Below are 24,854 nucleotides of genomic sequence, written 5' to 3' on the forward strand. Positions count from 1 at the left end.
CGGAAGAGTAGGGCGTCATTGCCTCCTGTTATTGCCATTGGCTTTAAATTTTGCTAGGTGCTTCCTGGGGTTGTTATTGCCATTGAAAATATTGATCTTTGGCCAGAATATCCTTTCGGATACGGCACTTGGTCGTATTCAGTAGGATACGGACGACCTTTGCCAATTTACTTTTCTGCTTTGTCAACGGATATAATAGCCCTGATCTTTTCTGTGATGATTTCTTCCAACTGTGCAGTAGTCACAGGTTCAGAAGTACTTGTAACATTTTGTGGGGTGGGCTGGCGGATGATATTATGAGCCTCGTGACCACCTTCAGGAATACCTCGTACTCCCGAGACTTGAGGCATTTGAAAGTTTGGAGGATCGGTAGGAGGATTGGGCGTGGCTCCAACAGCGGCAGTTCTCTGTATCATCTGCATCATTGCCCCAATTTAAGCCATTATCTCACTCATCTTTTCATTCAACTGAGAGATTTTCCTATCTTTGGCTCTCATTTGTCGCCTCATCTGTCTTCTCATGTCGGCGAGTGTGGCATTTTCATCATCTAAAGGATTTTCCTCCACTTCCTCTACTTCCTCTTCTTCTTAGGAATGGCCACCTCTGCGCGATGGTAGATTTGCCTCTCTATGACGACGACGACGGTAGACTTGCCTGGGTGGCGGTTGCCAATGCTCTTCATCTTCATCATCATCATAATCAGCGTCATCATCAATGTCTATATGTGTCACCATATAGACAACTTTCATGTCCAGAGTATTATTTATTTCTTATATTTCTTCTTCTAAATTTTCTTCCATATATCCTTCTATATTTTTTTCCATATTTTCTTCAATGTTATCTTCCATATTTTCATCTAGGTTTTCCCCCATAAATTCATTAATATTTTCATCCCCTTCAAGATATCCTTCTCCTTTTATATTTTCTTCTTCTTCTAAGTTTTGTTCTTCTTCTATATTTTCTTCTAGTACCCTGATCTCCGAGCGGCGACGCCACTGGATCTCTGGTTCTTGATTCAGCAAGGAGACTTCTTCAACCAGTGGGCTGAGGTCAAAGTTGGTTTCTTCTTTTGGAGGGGATGGAGGGCGACGGAATCCCCCAGAGGACTCTTCAAGGTGTTGACCGTCGGGATGAGTGTCATTGTGGATCCTCTTTGGGACCCATTTCTGATGTTCTTTGTAGATAGGGGCGCATCTCCGGGAAGTTGCACCAGATTTTACGCCCAGATCAGTTCTTCTTTCTTTTCTTTCTTCTCTACGAGGCCTTGGCCTCCAAATTTGCTTTCCTTCCCACTGGGTCCTTTCGGCAGTGGATCCCTGAATATATGGTTCAGGTGTCACGCTCCGATGTTCACCGCGTGGGGTATACCTCTTTTCTCTTCTTTCTGTCGCAACAGATAGACGCTCCCTTGGCAGAGTTCTTCTAGTCTCGATCACCAAAAGCTGTCGGAACTTCTTCTTCTTCAGACCTTTCTCCTTCACGGTCTTTAGGACTCGGTATACCCGAGCTGATAAAGTTTCAGGCTTTATCTTTCTTGGAGGGATTGGAGCTTCAGGCCGTTGATCTCAGAAAGATTTCTTTAGTTACCCAATAGAGCTGTTTCTTTTGACCCACTTCAAATCAGAAAACTTGTTCCGGATAGAAACGTTGGCTTCAGGCTCTTGGGCCGGCAGATTGGAGGGATAGATTGGGAGTTATTATTGCTGAGCTCGGAGTTCAGCGTTCGTCTTCCTTCTCTGCCTCCTTGTAGGCCTTCCTCCAGATGAGGAGGATTCAGCATCGTACTTTCCAGGTGCAGATAACCCGGTTGACGGAGTAGTGGTGTTGGCAGTTACCATGGAAATCTTTCCACCAGTCATAATTCTCCCACGAGGATTTTCGGTAGTAGGTCGTGGCACTGGTAGATGCGCACGATAGGTAGGAACTCCGGCAGCTCTTGCAACAACAGCAGGGAAGTTAATGCTACCAAACTGGATGGTAGCTCCAGTATTTCCAATCTCAATAACAGCATTGGCCAACTGAATCCTGGCTCCTCGTCCTAGTTGGACAGTCATCGGGGCGTTCTATAGATCCATCTGCATAAATGAAAGGCAAGGGTTAGTAATCAGAGTCTGATACATTACCCCGCACTTTCAAAATCCAGAGACTTGTACAGAACATAAAAACAAAGATAGACAAATAATTAGTATAAGCTAACAAAAAAATAATTTTAAAACTCTGCTGAATGCTAAATGAATTTGTTAAATGATCATTTTGAAAGACTTAGAATTTGGAGTATGATTTGAAATAACTGCTACTATAACACTGAGACGACTAGCCAAAGATGGAAACAGAAACCAATCCCCAGCGGAGTCACTAGAAATTTGTGGGCTCCGAAAATTCAGCTCCGGCCTCTTCGCCATGCTGATTGTACTTTTGTTTGGCGAGCGAGTTTTAACGGAATAAGTTCTGGGGTAAATTTTTGAAGGCAGATGGGTTTGTAGATAAGACACTACCCAGAGATTTTGCCCTCATTTTATGAGGACTTTATGATGTGAGTTCTAGTTTCCTATAGGCGCAAGCCTCTATAGTTAATTACCCCTCCCGATCATGAGAGAGAACTTTCGATTAAGGCTAGTCGTCAATCAGATACGTAGAGAATACATGTTATCTGGTATATAGTAGCAGCAATGGGTTTGAGATAGTTGGAGAATTTGGGAATTTAGAGGATTAGAAGATTTGGAGATTTCATATTTAAAAAAGAAATTTCACCATCGTGCACTTAAAACGGATGGTGGGGGAATGGATGATAGACCCGATTAAGATCCCATGGTTCCGTCATTCCGGGTCATCGTGGTCTCTGATCTACTTAGTCAGAGGAGGTAGTCGACCCAACCTGACAAAAGGATCCTTGTCGGCAGCCATGGGTTGCTTCGTCCAAAGGGACCTTGTAAAGCTAAGTTGGATGTTTGTCTAAGGGGACAAATTTGAATCCACCTTAACTGACAGAGGGCTTTGTGCCCTATCGATCATATCCTATTGATTCATATCTCAAGGATTTGATGCCAATAACGAGCATATTGGCTCTGGCCATAATGGGTATTTCGTAGTACCATTTAGCGGCAAAACCACTCGGTTCAAAGAGCCCCGGGTCATAACCGTTTATCCTGCGGTTCTATTTGGCTGCAAAACCGCCGGTTAGAGGATACGTGCCACCTCCTTACTAGCAGGAGATTGTTTGAGAATGGATCCTATTGATATTTTCAACTAGGCATTAGGTCTTTGTGAGTAAAAGTAAATTTTGATTTGTCCACCCCGACAAACTATTGCGGAGGGTGGATGGATTTTATTTTGAGTGATTGATGGATTGATTTTAAATATTTTGGAATTTGGGATTTGTGGAGTTTGAATTTTGGGGATATTTGAGTGGAGCTTGAATCATTTGAAATAGATTTTGGATATTTGGGAGACATTTGAAAATATTTGGGAACCCCTCTGGTTAAGATCTGCATTCAACACGGCCATCATCGGGGTGTTCGTGGGGTTATTTCTCTTTATGGATTGAATCTTATCAACTCTGTCGAGCTATTGACCGAGGATCGGGTTTCGTATGTTTTATGCCTTTGTTAGTGAATTCATATTGTTATAGGCCTTGAAGGTCTAATATGAATGCATTAAAACAAATATACCGGTCGCCATAACCTTATATTTGCTTAATGGTTCAAACACTGTCGACTCCTATTGATCCATATAGAAGGATCGGGTTCGAACTTTAATTCACTTATTGACCCGCGCAGCATCCTTAGACGTCACGTGTGTAGCAATAACACGCTTGCCAGGGCCCATGCGTGTGTTTGGGGGCATTTTATAATTTATTTTTTGAAGCTTGTCGACTCTTACTTATCTGCTTAAGAGGATCGGGTTCAAATTTAATAACCTGCGCAGCATCCCTAGACGTCACGTGTGCACCAATAACACGCTCGCCGGGGCTCATGCGGGTGTTTGGGGCATTTTGTAATTATTTGTTGAACTCTTATTTACCTACTTAGGAGGATCAGATTCAGATTTATTGACACGCGCAGCTTCCCTAGACGTCACGTGTGTACCAATAACATGCCCGCCAGGGTCCATGCTGGTGTATGATTATGCTTACCCCTTTGCCATTTTTAGTGTATCTATGTATATACAAACTATAGTGCATGTGTAGGGGCATTTTGGATTATTTAATAGTTCTTCTACAACATCATGTAGAGGCTCATATTTTTCGTAGCTCTTCAGTATTCATCGATAAGTGATGTGTTGAATACATAACGGGTTTCCCGCAATAGCCCATAGGATCTCGCATTTGTTGTAGTCCTTTTGCATTTGTTCGTAAATAGTATGTAATATTCGTAGCGGGGCTCCAGCAGAAGCTCGTGATAGATTGGATCTTCGTATTCTTTATGCACTTTATTGTGGTATTTGGCTCATGTAGTACATCCGCCATTGCTACAAGTGGGCAGGTAGATGTAATCCTTCACAGACTGAAATTGACTTTAGGATACTGCATTTATTGAAGTCTATCTGCATCTACCCATAACTGGCATGTGGCACATACATCTGTCTTTGTAGAGAGCTTGTATGTATTGCAGATCTTTTGTGAATGTGCTACTGCATTATTCATGAATGAATCATTGCATGCAGATTGATTTGTATGAATGATCTGAGATGATTTTTGTTCTGTCTTCTCTTGCATACATGCCTCTTGAGGTATCGTTCTTCGCTCATCACAACTCTCAACATATATCATTGGATTGCATGATTGGATGAATACCGTGAATCGATTGTTATCATCTGCATGCTCTTCGTATTCTACTTGCGAGTATTGCATATTGATTACTATGACTTGTAGAGGTTCAGTGTGTTCGCTTGATGTTGAGTGACGGTTGACTGCAAAGATGTTATGATCTCTGCCATTTGCTATTGTTTATGTGTAAGTTACTAAAAGTATCTCGGATCTTCAATTCCCATTCCCGAGCAACTTGGATTTTATTATGATTGGATTCTTATAGTCATTTGTAAACAACACCTTGGATGTATGAACTACTGTATCATCTTGCATGATTGTTGTATGAACTAATGAACAATTTCAACTTTATAGTTTGCAATATTGTATATACTTCATTCTTGTATGTTGAATTGTCGATGATGATGAAGATGCTATTGCATTCATTTGTACACATTTCATCCAGTTGACATGTTAATTTCTCGATAGTGAATGAAAGCTTTGTATCGTTGGCCTCTAGCATGTCATTATGTTTTCATCATGGCTTTGTAGTCACATCATATTCTTCAGTCTTCCGTCAATTAGAAGTGAGATCATGCTTATAAGAGGGACTGCAACATGTATGTTGAATGTTGATACCATTAGTCATTAACATTTTCCTTCCATTTGGGGTGATCACTTCTTAACCTTCATAATGATTGTGTTGTTGATCCCAAGCTCATTGTTATATATCTCAATTAATCCTTATTGACATGTTGATTATGTTTGAATATCTTCCTCTATGAGTTCCATGTAGTCCATCCAAGTCTTTGCTTGGACTTAATTATTCAAGTTAGGTTGGATCAAGTTCTTGTTCAGTTCGAATCCAGTTCATGTAGTACTCAAATTTGAGTCCAATTCAAGTTCGAATGCATGTCCACAAGTCCCCTGTTTGAGTTCATGTTCAATTGCACGTTCAAATCGTTCACCTTTGTTCAATCCGGTTCGAGTTCTTAAGTCCCCTATAGTTCACTTGAGTTCGAGCCATTCTTTTGTTTCGTTTGCATTCAAGTTCAAGTTATTATTGATTGTTTAAGTTTGAATTAAGTCCATTTGATGCTCCAATCAATGTCCAAGTAAAGCTCCATATTGTCCCAAGTGCAATCTTATATTTACCTGAAATTTTGGCAGCCTTCCGGCGTCTCCCTCTTTTAAGGGAAAACTACAAAAAACTGGGCCTCCCACCACGCTAGAGAAAAGCGTGCACGGTAGGTGCCCTCAGAAGAGGATACCGCGGCCGTAAAATATTTATTCCCCCACCACACCAGAGAAAGGCGTGCATGGGTTTTCGGGCACCGGTTCAAAATAAGCAATTTTATATTTGACCCCACCTCGCCGTAGGCGTCGCACCGGGTTCCCTTCCCACCACGCTAGAGAAAATCGTGCATGAGTTGATTTTTTGGTCCGACACTAATGTCGAAAATGGGGTTTTGATTACCCGTCCCGTCGCAAGCATCACAACGAATTCCCTTCTCACCATGCTAGAGAAAAGCGTGCATGAGTTGGTCGTTCGCCGCGTTGCAAGCGCCGGGAAAGGTTTTTAAAGTTTAGGGTTTAGGAGTGTTATACCTTAGCAATCTTCGGTGTTGGCATGAGGATCGAGGAGAGAAGCATAATTTTTTTAATTAATTATAAATTAATCATAATTAGTTATACATAATAGATATAACTAATTACATTTAATTAAGAATTAATTATAAGTAAATGATATCTACTTTATAATTAATTATAAATAGTCTCTCTCTCTCTCTCTCTCTCTCTGTATGAACGGAAGGAGGTTGGAAGTGGGAAGGTTTTGATCGGAGGAGGGAAGAGCGACGGGATGAAGTGGAAGCTGGAGTTCGCGTGTGTGGAAGAGGAATAGGAGATCGGAGGAAGATCGGGATTTTGCTTTGGATGGGTATTGACGTCGCTTCGCTGCTGCGGCTTGGAGGCGTCGGGGTGTGCGAATGGTGGAAGGTAGCGAACGGAGGGCCTGAGGGATTCGTTCAACCAGCTTTTAAAGACGCGAATGGCACGATCGACGAGCTGTTTTGCGAGAAATCCGGGAAGAGATCGCTTCGGCGCCGAATTCAACGGGATTTTCGCTGATTTCAGGAGAAAAATCGGGAGGATTTTAGGGATCCGATAGGTATGAGGTTTACACATTAGATTTCTTCTTTCTTTCTTTTTTTTTGTTCTTTGTATATTGGTCAACACCTCTGATTCCACTTCACCAAATATGGCCTCTTCTTCTTCTCCTTCATCTATATTGAACACACATCTCTCTTCAGCCTTCAACTCCATCGAAATTGAGCAAGTACGGTTTTGTTCACACTAAGAATTGCATCTCTAGTTGCTACGTGTTGTTCACTCATCTTGTTTATCGCCAATTTGCACTTCTTCTCCTTCATGCAACCTTGATTTACCTTGTTGCATTAACACACCCTAATCCCTCGATGAAGTATTACTATATATCAGAAATCCTTACATACTCGAAGGAATTTGTTAATATAAGAATACTCATAAAAAAGTCTTAAACTTTTAAAAAAATTCTTTACATTGATTGGTCCATTCAACTTTTAATATTTTGTGTTAACATTAATAATGGGTTGGAAATCTAAGAAAATATCTCCACAAATTTCCTATAATGTCCAGAAAACTCTGTATCTCTATAATTGTAGTTGGCCTTGACAAATCAGCAATTATTTTAATTTTGTTATAAACCACTGAGATACCTTCATCGCTGATTACATGCCTATGAAATATCAGAATTTTTAACCATAATTCACATTTTTAAAATTTAACATGTAGATTATTTTCTTTGAGTGTTTGTTGAATTGCATTCAAATGAGTTGAATGACTATCTTCATCTTTGGAATAAATCAAAATGTCGTTTATAAATACGATTATGAATATATCCAAAAAAAGATTTAAAGATTTTGTTTATTAAATTTATGAAAACTTATGGAGCATTCATCACTCCAAACTACATCACCATAAACTCATAATGACCATATCTTATTCTAAATACTGTTTTAGATGTATCTTTCTCCTTAATGCATAATTGATGATATCCAGATATCAAATCAATCACTAAGATAATTGAGGCTCCCTACTGCTTATCAAACAAATCATTAATTTTTGATAATGGATATTTATTTTTAATAGTGAGCTTATTTAATTTTCTATAATGAATATATATTTTGAAACTTCCATCTTTTTTTCTTACAAACACTGTTGAAGCTTCCCATGAAGACGTACTAAGCCTGATAAATCTATTATCTAATTATTCCTACAATTAGCTTTAAAGTTCTTGCAACTCAATTACAATTCGATATGATGCTCTAGCCACTGGTTTTGAAATAGTAATAATTTAATAGTTATTATTATTTCACTTTTTGTTGGCAATCCAGATAAAAACCATATAGAAAGATTTGTGTATTCTTTCACTGCAAATATATTTTTCAACTCCTTAATTCTTTATTTATGTCCTTTATCTTAGCAGAACAACCTTGATGCCCACTATGTAATAACTTGTATGATTTTAAAAAGGTTATTAAAATTGATGACAATTCTGTGTCTTCATAATATTTATTTTCTTTCTCTCCAAAAAAATAAATTTTACCACCTTATTCTAATCTATAGTGACAAAATTGCTAGATAGTCAATTCATTCCTAAGATTACATACAATTCATGTAATGATAATACATTCAGTTTTGTTTTGAATTTTCTTTCACTTTATTTGATGTAAACTATCAGCATTCATATGTAATCCATTTGACATTATATTAACTAAACTTGTAAGCATTTTTGAAAAATTCAACCTTACCAATTCAACGATTTTTTCTTAGATAAATGAATGGAAAGCTCCAGTATCAAATAAAATTCATACATGTTTATTGTACCTATAATGATAGTAAAAAAGTCGATAATAAGGAATTCCTATTATTAGTAATTCTCCACAAATTTCTTTATTGTATAATAACTCAATGTACTTAAATAAAATTGTTTTAACTTACATTAAATGAAATCATGCCTATAATAACTTCAGGTGAATCCTTAGCATATTGTTATGATAGAGCGTACTCTCTAGGCTGAGTATGAAGTCGGCTTTAATTTTGATTGGAGTTGGAGTTGACTTTGTTACCCTCTACTATCAAAATTCCCTTAAGATGATCCAACACTGATTTTTATTTCTTTTGATGGTCTTGGCTCTAGGGTAGGACAATTTTAACTATGTTTCTAGGCTGGTGACATTAGATAACTACTGGTTCTTGAAAGATATTCACATTTATGTTGTTTCCTATATTTGTTTGAACTATTTATATTAGACTGATTGTCTTTGCTGCTAGGCTTTATCTTCTTTTATTAGACTTTATACTACAAAATTGTCTACATTGTGAAATCTTGTGAACCTTCAACACTTGTATTTTTTTTTCTTTTGAAATTCACATCTTTTTTTACTATTCTAAAATCCATTTATATCCTCATGATACTTTCTATCAAAACTAAATAATCATCAATTCCCAAAAGAACAAGATGTTGCCTAACTATGTTCCTTAATCCTAGTAAAAACCTATGGCATTTATCCGTTGTAGTGTGAACCAACATAAATGCATTTTTTGACAAATTCGTAAATTCGTTCTTATACTACATTATTGATCTATCTCGTTGAACCAGCCTCAAGAATTTATATTGCATTTGTCTCATTGTAGGGAGAGGCACAAATGAATCTCTGAAAACCTACGTAAAATCTTCTCATTTAATCTGTTTAGTGGGCAATCCTCCAAATTTATATTCATACCACCTATCCACCATCTTTCAACATCTATATCCAATACCAATATGACAAATGGTACATTCCTCTCCTCAGGTAAAATATACTATCTATTTTTTTTTCTCTTTATGTAGTAATCAATTCTTTGCTTCAATAAGCCATTCATTTTCCTTTAACATTGACAATTGCAAATCAAGCTTTGTATCACATGGGAGATTTCAAAGGAAATTCCTAGATTAACAATTAGACTAAGATCCCTTACTCACACTCTTAATAATTGATTAGATGGAGAAAGCTTGCATAATCTTCATGGTGTCACAATTGAGGAAGAATTAGAAGGAATAAGATTTGGGAGAGTTCACATTCTACAAGAATAAGAAGAGAGTTACCACTGAACAGGAGGTTGTCGTTTTTCAATAGCAGTTGCAAGGGAGAAGAGGATTCGTTGAACATATTCTTCGACGGAGTGGTCATTCTCAAGATCTATGTCGAAGAAGGGAGATCGGAGAATGTCAATTAATCCTTGATCATTAAAAACGAAGCCGTAATCATTCTCCGGTTCAGCCATCCATCGGTGGATAGCAAACTAATATGTTCTAGACATTGGACAACAAGTTAACTTGTGCTGGAAACTCTGGACAACAAGATAGAACATTCCGAGAAGCAACTAATAGGGTTTGGACAGCGGGACAACAAGTTTATGATTGCTGGAATTTATGGACAACAACCTTAAAATACCCAGGAAATCTGGACAGCAGCTTTGCGAGATCAAAATCTTAAAATAGAAGATATTTGGGAAGAGAGCAATAGGTGATAGACTTGTGAAAGTATGGGGGCCGGCGGTTATGTTGATTTAGGAATTTAGAAGCTTGCTAAGTATAGAATATTAAATAAAAGAGGAATAATGGCTAGTTGCAAAAGAAGAAAAGAAGGGGGGGGGGGGGGCTAGCGGGGGGGGGGCACTAGCTATGAATGGGAATTGATTTGTGATTGATTGCCTTTCAAATGTTGCCAAACTTAATTAGAAAAGTGGATTTAAAGCAAATCTCTTTCTAATTCAAATTGACTTGATTGAAAGAGCTTTCCTAATATAACTCACCTTTATTTAATGATGAAAATTCAAATTTCAAAATAATTTGAAATTTGAATTTATGATTTCCAAAATTACTGAGTTATATTTGGAAAGTAATAATAGAGGAGATGTGAAGTCTTGGGTCAAGGGGAAGGAGGTTTTGCCTAGTGGCTAGGGAGGGATATAGGGGAGGGGGCCAACAGTTCTATAGGTGGCGGGTGGTCGGTGGTTGGATGGGGTTGGCCTAGGGTTGGGGTTGAGTTCGGACAAGGGAGAAAAGGGGGGATTGTGGGGGTCGGCCTAGAGTTTGGGGATGTGGGGTTTTGGCTAAGAGAGAGATGGGAGGATGGGACTGGCGGTTTAGGGAGATGAGAGGGGAGGAGGTTTGTGGAGCAGGTGGCCCACGTGCTCGGACGCTTCTTGTGGCTGGTGGTTAGTATGTTGCCCTCACCTAGGGACTTCAAACTCTCACAAAAGCTCTTAAACTCCCCAAAACACATGTGCAAGAAATTTTCTTCAAAATCATCATCATCCTCTACAAAGAAGAGGAGGGAGCTATAAATAGCCAAAATACAATAGTAAATCCAAAAGACAAAAGTATCCCCTGGGATCATATGAACCTACTCCCTCAAGTGAGTGTAAAATCAAAAAATATATAATAATAAATCAAATACAAATAATAGCTCAAAAAATAAAGTTGTGTAATCCTAGCCATAGATCTTCAGCCTCTTTTCTGGTAAACTCTCCACTATTGGATGTCCTCATCATTCTTCCGGGGTGGAAAAGAGCTCTACTCTAGCAAGTACGCATCCCGGGTGCTCTAATAAAGCTCTAGACTCTAGTGCATGTGGATCAATCCACTGAACTTCCTCGCGCTATAGCCAAGTGTCCTCTAACTTTGTCTTACCTCTCCACTTCATCAAATACTTTCTTAGTCCACCCTTTTTTGTCGAAATGATGTCATCACTTAGAATCATGTCAACTGTCTCTGCAATAGGTGTTTTGGGAATATTTGGAAGTGGATGAAGGCTTGGGTTCTCATAAGGTAAGATCATACATGGCTCAGTTTGTAGTAGATTAGGTGGGTTAAACTCTGGACACTCATAGGCTACTAAATCTTCAATGTTAAAAGAGGGATTAATATCGAAATATACAGGCAAATCCATTACATAGGCATTGTCATTGATTTTCTTGATTATTTTGAATTGTCATGCACTTTTAGCATGTAATTTCTTAACAATTCCTTTCTAAAATCCTTCTGGATGAATCCAAACCTTCACCAAGTCACTAACTTTGAATGCTTTGAGTCTTCATTTAAGATCAGCATGATGTTTATAATTCATATTAAACTTTTCAATTTTGTGTGTGATTTCTTTATGCAATTAATGTAGATATGATGCAAATGAAGATGCCAACTTATAAATCCTATACTTAGGACACATGAGTATGAGATCTAAAGGCTTTCTAGGTTTGCACTGATATACAATTTCAGCATGACTCAAACTAGTAGTGTGATTCACAGAATTATTATAAGAAAATTCAGTAGTGGAGAGATTGGAATCCCAGTCTTTAGCGTGCTTACCCACTAAGGACCTCAATAGGTTTCCTAGTATTTTATTAACCAATTTGATTTGACCATCTGTATGGGGATGAAGGGCCATGGAGAATTATAATTTGGTGCCCATTTTCATCCAAAGAGTTTTCCAGAAATAACTCGTGAATTTGACATCCCTATCTGATACGATGGTCTTGGGCAAACCATGTATCTAACGATCTCCTGAGGAATAGACTCTTCAAACTCAGAGGAAATCTCATGACCAACCAAGGCGTATAGGTGTACGCCTTGTGCAATTTCAGAATTGAGGACCTTGGCTGTCACATGGTTCAGCCCCTTCTTGGGCTTGCCTGGATTGGGTTTGGGGTCATCCTTAACCCTAGGCTACGTAGGAGGAAGCTTTATCTTTTATGCCCGCATATTCAAACACGGTGTTTGAACGCTCATAGATGTGGACATCATTATCGAAGAGCCAAGGGCACCCTAGGATGATTTGTCGAACATCCATTTCCAGAACATCACACTACACATTTTCATTGTAGTCAGCGAAGGAGATAGGTATGAGGCTTCATTCCTTCACCTCTAAGGCAGTGGAGTTGACCCAAGCTACCTTCTAGGTATTTGGGCGAGGAACAATAGATAGAGAGTAGGTATGGAAGATTGAGGTCCTACACCACTAATCAGTGGTAACAAGGTGTGATAGTGCGCATCTCACCACGCAGATGGGAGCGGTGTTGACCTTTTGAAAACAGTGGATGACAACAGTGTTGTCGTTCTCAAAGAATTCACCTTCAGCATCGAACTAGTGAATTTGTTCAGTCTCAGGCTCAAACTCATCCTCAATGATTTCTTCTATTATAGTGACTTTGTAAGGACTAAAACACTGGGAAGAGATGTGCCTATATCCCTGACACCGAAAGCACTTGGTCCCTGGATGGGATCGAGGTCGGTTTGGGGTTGGAGACTTACCCCTAAAGTCAAAACGGGGTGGAGGACCACAGGGTGGTTTGCAAGAGCTCCCTCGGATCGGCCGTGTGCTAGAGTGGTTTGCTGCCGATCCATTGGAGGGTCAGTAGGATGATCTAGCATCCTGGTGTCGACTAGAGTGCTGGGAACGAGTTTCTTCTAGGTCTAGGACTAGACTGTAAGTATTCTCTAATGTAGTGACGCTCCGGGCAAATTGTTCATTGCATAGATCCTCATGCAACCCTGTTCGGAACATGGACAACATTTGAGTGGGGGTAATGGAGGTCTCCCTATTATAGCTAATAAGGTAATCATCAAAAGCTGCAATGTATTCCTTTACCGGTTTACTACCTTGGGTTAGTCTATTCCACCTATCAAGGAGCCTAGGGAAGTACGAGGGAGGTAAGTACTTCTATTTGAGCTCGCACTTCATAGAAATCCAATCAGTGATGGGGTACTCATTGCGGGATTCCCAAAGGCTTTCTAAGTTGGCCCAATATTGGCTATCCCTACCAGTGAGTTTCATTTTGGCAAATCAAAATTGTCTAGCCTCAGATATATTATACCACGTGAAGAAACTATCCATGCCTTTGATCCAATCCAGAAAGTGCTAGGGATCAAGAGTATCGTCAAAATTTTGGCATCGACCTTAATGTTTTTCATCAAAGGTATATCAGAATCGTTGTTAGGATCGTAATCGTACTAAGGAGCTCGATAAGGGGCACGGGGGTGTCCCTCATCAGGTACGGTGTCATCCCCATACATGGAAAGAGGCCTAACATGTGTATAAGGTGTAGGGTGATTCCTCACTTGATCTAGTGTGTCAAACTGTTCCGTTGTGTAGCGACAAAGCTCATCTAGGTCTGCTTGATTTTCTCTAAGTTGTTGACTAATCATATTGTTTTTTCACCTACCAACAGATCTAAAGTCCTTTGAATTTGTTCTGGGTCCATCCTATGTCTAAGGGTGACTCAGAATGATGTTGAAAAAGAAAACAATATGAAAACTCAATCTGATACATTGATACTTGCAGGATGCGATTTAGATGCTAAACATGAGAAAAAAGAAATCCTAATAGGCACGTAATTGCAACCATGCTCTGATACCAAAATGATGTAGAACTATATGCGTAGGTTGATGTTTATTATGATATTACACGCTTGATAAAGAATAAGAACAATTATTAAACTTTTAATGATTGAAATGAAAGATTGAAAACAATAAAGAGATGATTAGCTTAAGAAATTGATTACACAATAATTGTTAGAAGCACAAAATAATCAATTCAAATCAAGCTTTGCATCACATGAGGGTTTTCAAAGGAAATACCTAGATTAATGGTTAGACTAGTCACTATTAAGATCCCTGATTCACACTTTTAATAATTGGTTAGGCATAGAAAGCTTGCATAATCTTCATGGTGCCACAATTGAGGAAGATTTAGAAGGAATAAGATTCGGGAGAGAGTTCATATTCTTCAGGATTCGGAAGAGAGTTGCCACGTAACGGGAGGTTGTCGTTGATCAATAGTAGTTGTAAGGGAGAAGAGGATTCGTTCCACGTATTCTTCGACGGAGTGGTCGTTCTCAAGATATATGTCAAAGAACGGAGATCGGAGAATGTCGATTAATCCTTAATCATCAAAAACAATGTCATGATCTTGCTCCAGATCAACCATTCATGTGTGGACAACAAAACTAACAGGTTCTGGATGTTGGACAATAAGTTAACTTGTGCCGGAAATTCTGGACAGCAAGCTGAAACATTCCGGGCAACAACTAAGTGGGTCTTGACAGTGGGACAACAAGTTTATGCTTGCTGGAATTTCTGGACAACAACCTTAAAATGCCCTGGAAATCTGGACAGCAGCTTTGGGAGTTCAAAATCCTAAATAGAAGCTATTTGGGAAGAGAGCATTAGGTGATTGACTTGTGGAAGCATGGGGGCCGGCAGTTAGGTTGATTGGGGAATTTAGAAGCTTGCTAAGTATAGAATATTAAATAAAAGAGGAATTGATTTGGGATTGATTGCCTTTCAAATCTTGACAAACTTACTTAGGAAAGTGGATTTAAAGCAAATCTCTTTCTAATTCAACTTCAATTTCAAATTGGCTTGATTGAATGAGATTTCCTAATATAACTCACCTTTATTTAAGGATGAAAATTCAAATTTCAAAATAATTTGAAATCTGAATTTATGATTTCCAAAATTACTATGAGTTAAATTTGGAAAGTGATAATAGAGGAAATGTGAAGTCTTGGGTCAAGGTACGGATGGTGGCCGACGGCTAGGGGAAGATGCTCTTGGCTGGCGGCTAGGGAGGGAGATAGGGGAGGGGGTCGGCGGTTCTATAGGTGCTCAGTGGTCGGTGGTTTAATGGGGTCGTCCTAGGGTTGGGGTGGAGTTCGACCAAGAGAGAAAAGGGGGAAAGGTGGGGGCCGGTCTAGGGTTAGGGGTGTGCGGTTTTAGCAAAGAGAGAGATGGGAGGAATGGCAGGCGATTTCGGGAGAGGAGAATGATGTAGATTGGTGGAGGAGGTAGCCCACAAGCCCGGAGACTTCCTACAAATGGTGGGTAGTACGTTGCCCTCACCTAGGGATTTTAAATTCTCACAAGAGCTCTCAAACTCACCAAAACACAAGTGCACGGAATTTTCTTCATAATCATTATCATCCTCTATAAAGAAGAGGGGGCTATAAATAGACAAAATACAATAGTAAATCCAAAAGAAAAAAGTGTTGTGCCCCCTGGGGTCACATGAACCTACTCCCTTAAGTGAGGGTAAAATCGGAAAAAATATAATAAGAAATTAAATAAAAATAATAGCTCAAAAATAAAGTGTTATAATCATGGTCGTAGATCTCCGACCTCTTCTCTGGTAAACTCTCCACCGTTGGATGTCCTCATCATTAACTTTTAACATTTTCCATTTTTTGCATACGAATATATTGCTTCCCTAGTCATTATCATAAAATAGTGAATTGTTGTATTTGCATTCATATACCTTTTTATTTTTAATAATTCCATTTAATATTATAATTAAGTCTTCCTATTTAATCTTAATAATAATAATAATAATAATAATAATAATAATAATAATAAGGGTCATCTTTTTCTTTATTTTAATGTAAACTATTGTTTTTAAGATTTGCAAGTATACATACCAGATGTCCTATCAATAAATCAATTGAATCATAAATAAAATTACATTTACTATAAAATAAAAATGTAATTACCCACCTTGTTTATCGATGGTCGAACCTTCCACTCTAATGTTTTCCTTTTTTTCTTAAATTCTTAGTCTTTCTTACTTATTGCACAACCTAAATATCAAGTACATATCGAACCCAAATTATGTAGCTAATTTAGAAATATATCTACATTAAAAATTTCAATTAAATTTTCATTAATATATTTAACCCTTGCCTAAATTTTTCAAGAACACGCTTACTTGCTTTCAATATTTTGCCTCGATTATATTGCTCTGTTATGTCATTGTTTAAAAAAACATTAATATTAATAAACAATATTTCAAATAATTTCAGAGATGTTAAAATTTGTCGAGGGCAATGTCGAACGCATCAAACATTGTTAAAGGCAACATCGAATGCATTTAATTATTAAGTCATATTTCTAATTGTATTAATTACCTCTAATTATTATTTCTTTTTTTCGCATGAGATAATGCAATTCGATTCTTCTTATTTCCTATTTAATTCAATCATATTGACATCTTAAAACTATTTTTTTTCTACTCTAAACAAAAGATTATTTTTCTCCTCCTCTCTGCCTGTGACTCTACTGAACCAGATTGGACAATACTCCTTTTTCTTTTTGGATTTTAATTTTAGGAAAATAGTCGAACGAACTCCTTCTCATCTGTCTCCATTGAATTGATCAAATGAATTGCATGAACTCAAAATGATGAACAGTTCTATGTCCCAAATTGAACTCATACCATACTTCTTTGTCCTCGATTGAATCATGTCGTACAAGGAAGACGATCCAGAACTCCGATTGAAATCCAATCCACCTAACAGCCCTCTTGTTTCTCCTTTGTCTCTATCGAGCTCAAACAACCTTCTTTCTCCTTCATCTCCATCAAGCAAGATAGAAGAGGTAACACCAGTCATTCCCTCTGCTTCTCTGTCTTCAATCATCAACACCAAGACCTTCTCTATCGACCAATTTCACACAAAAATCCTCTCCTTCTTGTTTTAGATAATGCACAAATTCCTTTTTACTGCCTATCAAAGCCAAAAAGTGGCCGCCCACCCTCCGAATCATAGATCATGAACTCGTCTTCTTCTTCTCCATTCTCTATGTAGAACGCAAACCACACACAAACTCCCCTCTTCAGACCTCAACTCCAACGAAATCAGGTGAAGTCGATTTGGTCGCATGAGGAATTATGCTGGTCACTACGTGCTGTTTGCTCATCTCAATTTCCACTAGCTTGCACTTCTTCTTAAAACAACCTTACTGAACGAGTTCAACCTACTAATACAATTGTATGCCAACGGAGGATAGAAATTTCGACCTAGAAATGAAGATGAGAGGCTGTAATAATTGAAGATATACTTTTGATTATGATATGATTTGGTGGAAAATGAAGAGGCAATTATTGGACATTCAAACCTATAAATAATTTTGTCATTTTGAAATTTTATATAATTTTTATAACTCTATACATTTCTATGTCTTTTATAATTCTTTAAGATGTAAAATCTATATATAGCCATAGAAATCAATTTTTATATATATATATAGGGTTCAATTCGCTCCCTGGAAGCCCTCGGCCTTTGATCCGACCGAGTGGATCTGAAAGAGCAAGTGCCTTCCCTAATCTCCCTTCGCGGGGAGGGGAGGTCAGGAGGCTGTCGAAATCCCCCCGGGAAATTGGAGATTGTCGAGAGCTTTTATTGATGAATCATTTTAAAATCAATTTTTTACAATTAATTAAAATTAAGATAATAAATTTAAAACTCTCTAAGTGGGCATTTAATTAATTTAAAACAAAAATTTAAAAACTAATTTAAAACCTAATTAAAACAAAATTTTAATTAAAATAAAAATTTAATTTAATTTAACTAATTAATTTGAAATTTACCTTTTAATTAATTTGATAATTAATTAACTTTTTAAAGTAAAATTTTTAACAATCGATTAATCAATTTAACTTATTTAAATCTTTGAATTAAAATATAACTAATTGAGTAACAAACTTAAAGATTTAATTACTTAATTAAATTAAAACTTTATTTAATTTAAAACTAAAGTATTTTAATTAATAAACCCTTTAATTAAAATTTTGAAATCTTTTAATTAATTAGACTAAAAGAGCAACTAATTTGATTAATAATTAAATTAAACTAATTAAGTAATTTAAAATACATTTAAATTGATTAATGAGCTGGAAGGTTAATTTTAATTTTAATTTAAACTTTTAATTAAACCAAATTTTAAAGAATTTTAAAATGCTAGTAGAAAATATTGAGGGAGTGCAACTATGATGATTCTTTGTATTTTTATGATTAAAACAAGAAAACGATGAAAACAATCTTCACGCTATGTATCATTAAGTACAACGTACAATAACTAACACCAAACTCCTAAATTTAAAGATAATAGAAAACTGAAAAAACTCTAAAAACTCCAAACCTAGCTTCAGCTCTGGGCAAACTCCAAAGCTCCTAGCAAACCATACAGCTGCAAACTTTAGCTCCTACAATTGTTAGCAATGAACACCTAGTATTGAAAGAAAAAAGGAGGGTACTAAAACAAGTCGATACTTAAGTAGAACTAATACTGAAAAAAAAAAGGCGGATATTGAACAAGCAATGGTACTAAAGCAAAAAAAAAAAGCCACTAAAGTAGGAATGCTACGAGCACTAATACAAGCAAAAACCTAGTAAACTATTGAAAGCTAGGATAGAAAGCACTAGTGTCAAGCAGTAGGGTGTGTAACTACTCTAAAACCAGCCTAATAGGAAACTACTCGCTAAGGCAGGATAAATCCCAGTTAAATTAATGCACACAACCTCCCGAAGGGAGTTATGAAGCCTTCCTAGGGGAGCAACAAATCCTCCAAAGGGGAGTAATCAATCCCATTCCAAACAAACTAGGGAAAGCTTCTAATTGAAGCACAATGACTACTTCTATTATAAGCAATAAGGCCCACTCAAATGCAACGTTACATGTTTGGTACTAAAGCCCCACTAAACTAAAACCCCTCTAACCCAAATATACGAGCCACCTCTAATAGAGGCCATAAGTCCCACTTTAATTAAGGTGTTAGAAAAAACATTCCCAAAACAATTAACATATCCCTAATAAGCTTGGCAAACTCTAATAGAGGCTGCATTACCTATTATCTGGGCTAATTCTAATAAAAGCAGTAAGTACCACATGTTAGAAAAAATCTCTAGTTAAAAATAACCTTACTCTAAATCCCAAATATGGGCTACTTCTAATAAAAGCAATAAGACCTACACGTTAGGAAAATCATTAGGTAAAAGTAACCTAACCCTAAATCCCAACTACGAGTTACATCTAATAGAAGCAGTAAGACCCACACATTAGAAGAATCTCTAGGTAAAAGAAACCTAACCTTAAATCCTAACTATGGGCTACTTTTAAACGAAGCCGTAAGACCGGCTATAGGGGCTATTTCTAATAAAACCTGTAAGCTTCGGCCCCAAATCTAAATCAAACAATTGGGTAATTTCTAAATGAAGTCATAAACCCCAAACTAAATTAAATACTGGATAATCTAATATATGTAAATCCCAAACCATAATAAAATTAAAATACACTCCTTTCCACTTTAGTTTGCTCAGGATTCCTGTGTGGAGGCAATCAATCTATGCTAATCAGTTTTTCTGGACACCACAATCAATGATTGTTAGTGTTTATTGACTGAAACCTACAGTATTCTCAGGATGACATAACCATGGGATCTTGATCAGGTCTATCTTCATCCCCAATGGTCAAAATTTAAAACTATTGCACGTATAAACATTAATTCATTCTTAATCGAGAGTTCTTTTCTACGCGTTAGGAGGTGTAATTAACTATGTGGGCTTGCGCTTATAGGAAGTGGAACATCATAAGTAAATAAACCCTATTGCCGATCATCGGGGAAATCTGATTAATTTAAAATCCAATCCACCTAAGTGAAAATGAGACCTTAGGCTTGAGAAAGCAATGTTCGTACCATAGCGCCCAAACTTTTCCTGAGCGAATAAGTGCATCTAGATAAGTTGAATTCCACTGCCCAAACTTTTCTTGTAGTGTCCTATTACATTAAAACCTAAATTAACTCTCTCTTAAATTAATTAAGTTTAATTATAGTAAGCTATTTGCCTTTTCTTTTTGTTTCTTCCTCTCTTATGAAGACATATTTCTTAATCTTATTTTTCATTCCTCATTATGCCTTCTAAGAAAGCACCACCTAATCCTCATGAGCTTTATGTAACAAATATTGGAAGAGTATAGTACAAGAATGTTGAAGTTCAATGACTTATCCTTTTTTATTATTCTTAATATTATGCAATTTTAATTTCAATGCAACTATTTAAAAATTATAATGTCTTTTCCATGTTGTATATGTATTCTATATTATCAATAATTCATGTGTCTTGTGTCAGTCTCGTAACATATTTGTGTTGTGTTCATACCTTTGCATCATAAATTCTACTTCTTGGAGGTCTATTAGTAGACCTACCACACAAAATTCATCTTTTCTTAGTCCAAATCCACACCTACCTCACCCCTACAAAATATCCCATTCTTGGGCCGTCTAAAATACTGCTAGTCCTCCACTTTCAAGGACATTTACCATTTTCAATGTCCTAAAAAAAGAACAAGCAAAATAAAGAGTAAAAATTATGAGCTTGAAGAAAATAGAATTTGAATTAAATCTAGAAGAAAGATAACAAAAAGAAAAAGAATAATGCCAAATATGTTTAATAAATTAACTTAAAGGGATCACCTATAGAATTTAATGAGGGTGATTATATATATGTTTGCATTTGACATGAAAGATACCCTTCATATTGATTCAAAATGCTTCAAATAAGGCGTATGGTCCTTTTAAAAATACTAAAAAAATTAGACTAAATGCTTATATCATAACTTTCTATCAGACATGCATATTAATTTAATTTTACATTATGAGGTTATATTTAAAATTGACTATTCCTGATTATTAATTTTTATTTTCTATACAGTAGTAGCGACATTGACAACAAAGCACCCGGCCTTGTGCAGGATACAAAAAAACTCCAAAAAGGGGTTCATATGTCCGGGCAAGTCTTTCATAAACAAGGAAACAAGTTTGTGCAATATGGATGGTCTGGCATACCTCAGCCTTTACAGCCAAAGAATATATCGACATATATGGATGAATTTGAATATGGGTTTCCATCAAATGGCTTGTCATCAGTTTCAACGAAATGGTGGATAGATAGTAGCGGTGAAGATTCAAGGATGCTACAGGGACAATCTATGGATAACAATCTGGACAAAGAGGAAACCTCTCTGGCTTCAAATGAAACCAATTATAATTATATGATGGATGAAGAAACTGAGAGCAGCCTGGAGGAAAGGGCCATTTTAAATGAACCATCTGCGTCGCTGTGCTTTCTACGTAAAAGATCTGCAGAATATGGACAAGAGGCTCTTGAGGATAGAATCTCAAAACACTGCGATTCTTCCAGGCTAACCAAGAGGCAAAGATTACTGCTATCCCAGGTTTTTAATGCACCATTGCCAGGTCAATCGAAGGACACCCTATCAAACTTGTAGATCTCTCAATTTTGAACCTCATGAATTCATTCATTATGTACTGTTTTAGTAATGGAGCTGTTCTTTACACCATAAAAGCTCTGCATATTTTTTTAGTTCAGATGCCACCTTAATGGTCTTCTAATTGATAATCTTAATTAGTTATTTCGTGCTTTTCATTGGCCAGTTTGTAATCAGAATAGAAGTTCAGTCTTGATGACAGTAAGGGAGTTTTATCAAATATGGAGCGTTAATCTGTCTGGTTAATCGCAAATGAATTACTTGTACTTGTATTAATAGAAACCATCTGCTCCATAACGTAATAGGTAGATGTTAGATTTTTTCTTTTAGAAAATATTCAATTAAAATTCTGTTTTCCACCTTATCTGTCCTTTTCGCTGGTACTGTTCACTGACACCGTTGTTCATGTTCATTAAGAAGCAACTACCACCGAAATATTTGGCATTTCATATTAAATTATTTAACAGATATTTCACAATTCTAAACAAACAAAAAACTAAATAGATTTCAAATTAGTATCCAACACTCTTACTCTGATTAAATAAGATAATATATAAGTTACCAGCAACTTTTAATGCTCATATAACATAAATAAGTATTAGCAAATTAATTTATTGAAATAGAATTTATAGGAAATAGAGATTAATTAATATGTAATTGATAAATAATTCTAGAATATTTATTTTACTAAATTGTAATAAATAATAGATATTAATAAAATAAATATGGAACTTATTTGTTATTAAATTACATATAGCACCATCAAATATGTAATTAAATAGTTCTATGTTGATTGATACATTGAAATTATAGCAAAAATAGACTAAATTGGCGACCCAATCGGCAGTCTACGGGCGTAATATAGCACTTAAGTGGTTAAAATACATCCGATCGTCGAATGGACTACGCCGGTGCAATCAGAGCGTTGAATTTGTCTAAGAGGGTGGCATTTGCAATAGAATCGGATAGGAGCAGTCAAAATCGGTGACCAGCACCCGAAATTGACTCATGACGTTGCCCAAATGACGTTCGAGCGCAAAACAGAATTTGTTGTTGCGATCTGAACGTTGATAATACTTAAAATCGACTATAATTTCACTCAACAAATGAGAAAATCAACATGAATCTTTAGGCAATGTCTCCGTAAATCAGGCAAATGAAATTTGTCATTTTATCATGTCTCGAATAATGAAATTAATAAAAATAAAATTATTATTATTATTATTATTATATTAACAAAAAATCAAAATAAAAAAGTACACAGCTGCTGTTGTTCGACGCTAACGCCCCCCATGTTGCCCTCTTTTCAATATTTACATAAAAATCAGCTCGATCCACTCTCAATCCCGCTGATAACATAAGGACAAAACGTTCCTCATATTGTTTCTTGCTACCTCAAAGCCCTCCTTTCCTATACAACTGATTTCCTTTGCTGCCGTGAGCTACGTCCCCTCTAAGTTCCCAATGCAATCCTCCCTCTCGTTCTTCCTCTCTCTCAAAGCTAGCAGGAACTCCTCGACAACATAAAAAAGAAAAAGGGCCTGCGAAGAGGCCGGGGTGAGAACTTTCAGAGCCCACAGATTTTTGGTGACTCCACAGTTAATGATTTCTCTTTTCATTTTTTGCTTTGTCGTCTAAGTGCTATAGTAGTAGTAAATCAGCATGTGCTAAAATTCTAAAATTTTCAAAATGATCATCTAGCAAATTCATTAAAAATTTTCTAAGCAGGATTTAAAGTTATTTTTAATTACTTGCCTTAATTATTTCATTATGTATAATCTGTGTATTTTGAAAGCGTTGGATTATATTTCAAATGCTGATTAATAACCCTTTCTTTTCATTTTTGTAGATGGACCTCAAGAACACTCACCATCCTGCTGGGACGTGATGCTAGCATTCAGTTTGCAAATGCTATTTTTAGCACTAGAAACTTCAGAGTCGCCATTAAATTTGGTGGGCTATAATTCTCTGCAACAACTATAAGGGTTGTTGTCGTTCTTGTATACGTTATAGAGGCTGAAGGTACTGCATGTTGTGCGTATTTTCCTGTGTCGCGAACCACTGCTAGAGATATTTGTCATCGTAGGACTTCTATTTTTTAGAGATTGTCCCAACTAGAGACCCCTACTATAAGGATGGTCATGGCCAGACAAAGAATCTCCGTGGTGACTGCTAACACCATTGCCTTGCTAGTCTAGCTTATTGCATTTGGAAGGCACATTGCTAAAGCTTCCTCATCCAGGGGGAAAGCTAACAAGGAGGTAGAGAAGAAAGAAGAATGCAGAGCTTTGAGCTCAGTGACCACTGCCTGGCCATCCTTCCATATTGCCCGCTTGGAAGCCAAAAGTCAGTGTTCCTACCCATAAAAAATTCATCGACCTAAGGTGGGTGAAGAGGAATAGCTCTATTGGTGAACTAAAATAGTACTAGGAGCAGAAATATTAAGCTAAAAAACCCTTAGAAGGAGCTAGATACGTTTTTTGCCAAGGTGCACATGTTATTGAAAATAGATAAAAAAAATCTTGGAAAAAAATATTCCATAAAGTGCCTGTGATAGGGGCATTGAAAGGAAAACTACCATCTATGATGGTAGTAAGGAAATAATAGAAACAAACCCAACACAATGAGCATCGAGGTTTGACACCTAAATCGCATATTTAGGATCTACCGCTGGGAGGTCCCATTGGAAAGTTAAAGAAATCTGGAGACTATGGCCTCATGAAGAGATAATAATAATAATAAAAAAAGAATGCTTCTAGGTGTGACATCTTATACAACATCCCAAAGATCTACCACTTCTATTAAAAGTCACCAAAAGTGACTCCCAAAGAAGGTCCACATTGATAGTCGGGTTGGCGGTCGACAGCTTGGAGAATCCTCAAGAGGATATTGTTATTCATCCTTCCAATC

General features: G+C 36.9%; 1 protein-coding gene across 1 annotated transcript in view; it reads left to right on the forward strand.

Moving 5' to 3' along the window:
* Positions 1-22,197, forward strand: part of LOC110101214 — a gene marked incomplete at its 5' end in the record, with an annotated part of 65,287 nt that extends 43,090 nt beyond the window's left edge. Inside the window, 1 exon segment of the mRNA XM_020829014.2 lies at positions 21,368-22,197. Within this exon segment, the coding sequence (XP_020684673.1) occupies positions 21,368-21,944 (577 nt within the window).
* Positions 22,198-24,854: the final 2,657 nt, after the last annotated feature.

Source organism: Dendrobium catenatum, unplaced genomic scaffold (assembly GCF_001605985.2).
Source record: "Dendrobium catenatum unplaced genomic scaffold, ASM160598v2 fragScaff_scaffold_156, whole genome shotgun sequence".
Classification (NCBI taxonomy): domain Eukaryota; kingdom Viridiplantae; phylum Streptophyta; class Magnoliopsida; order Asparagales; family Orchidaceae; genus Dendrobium; species Dendrobium catenatum.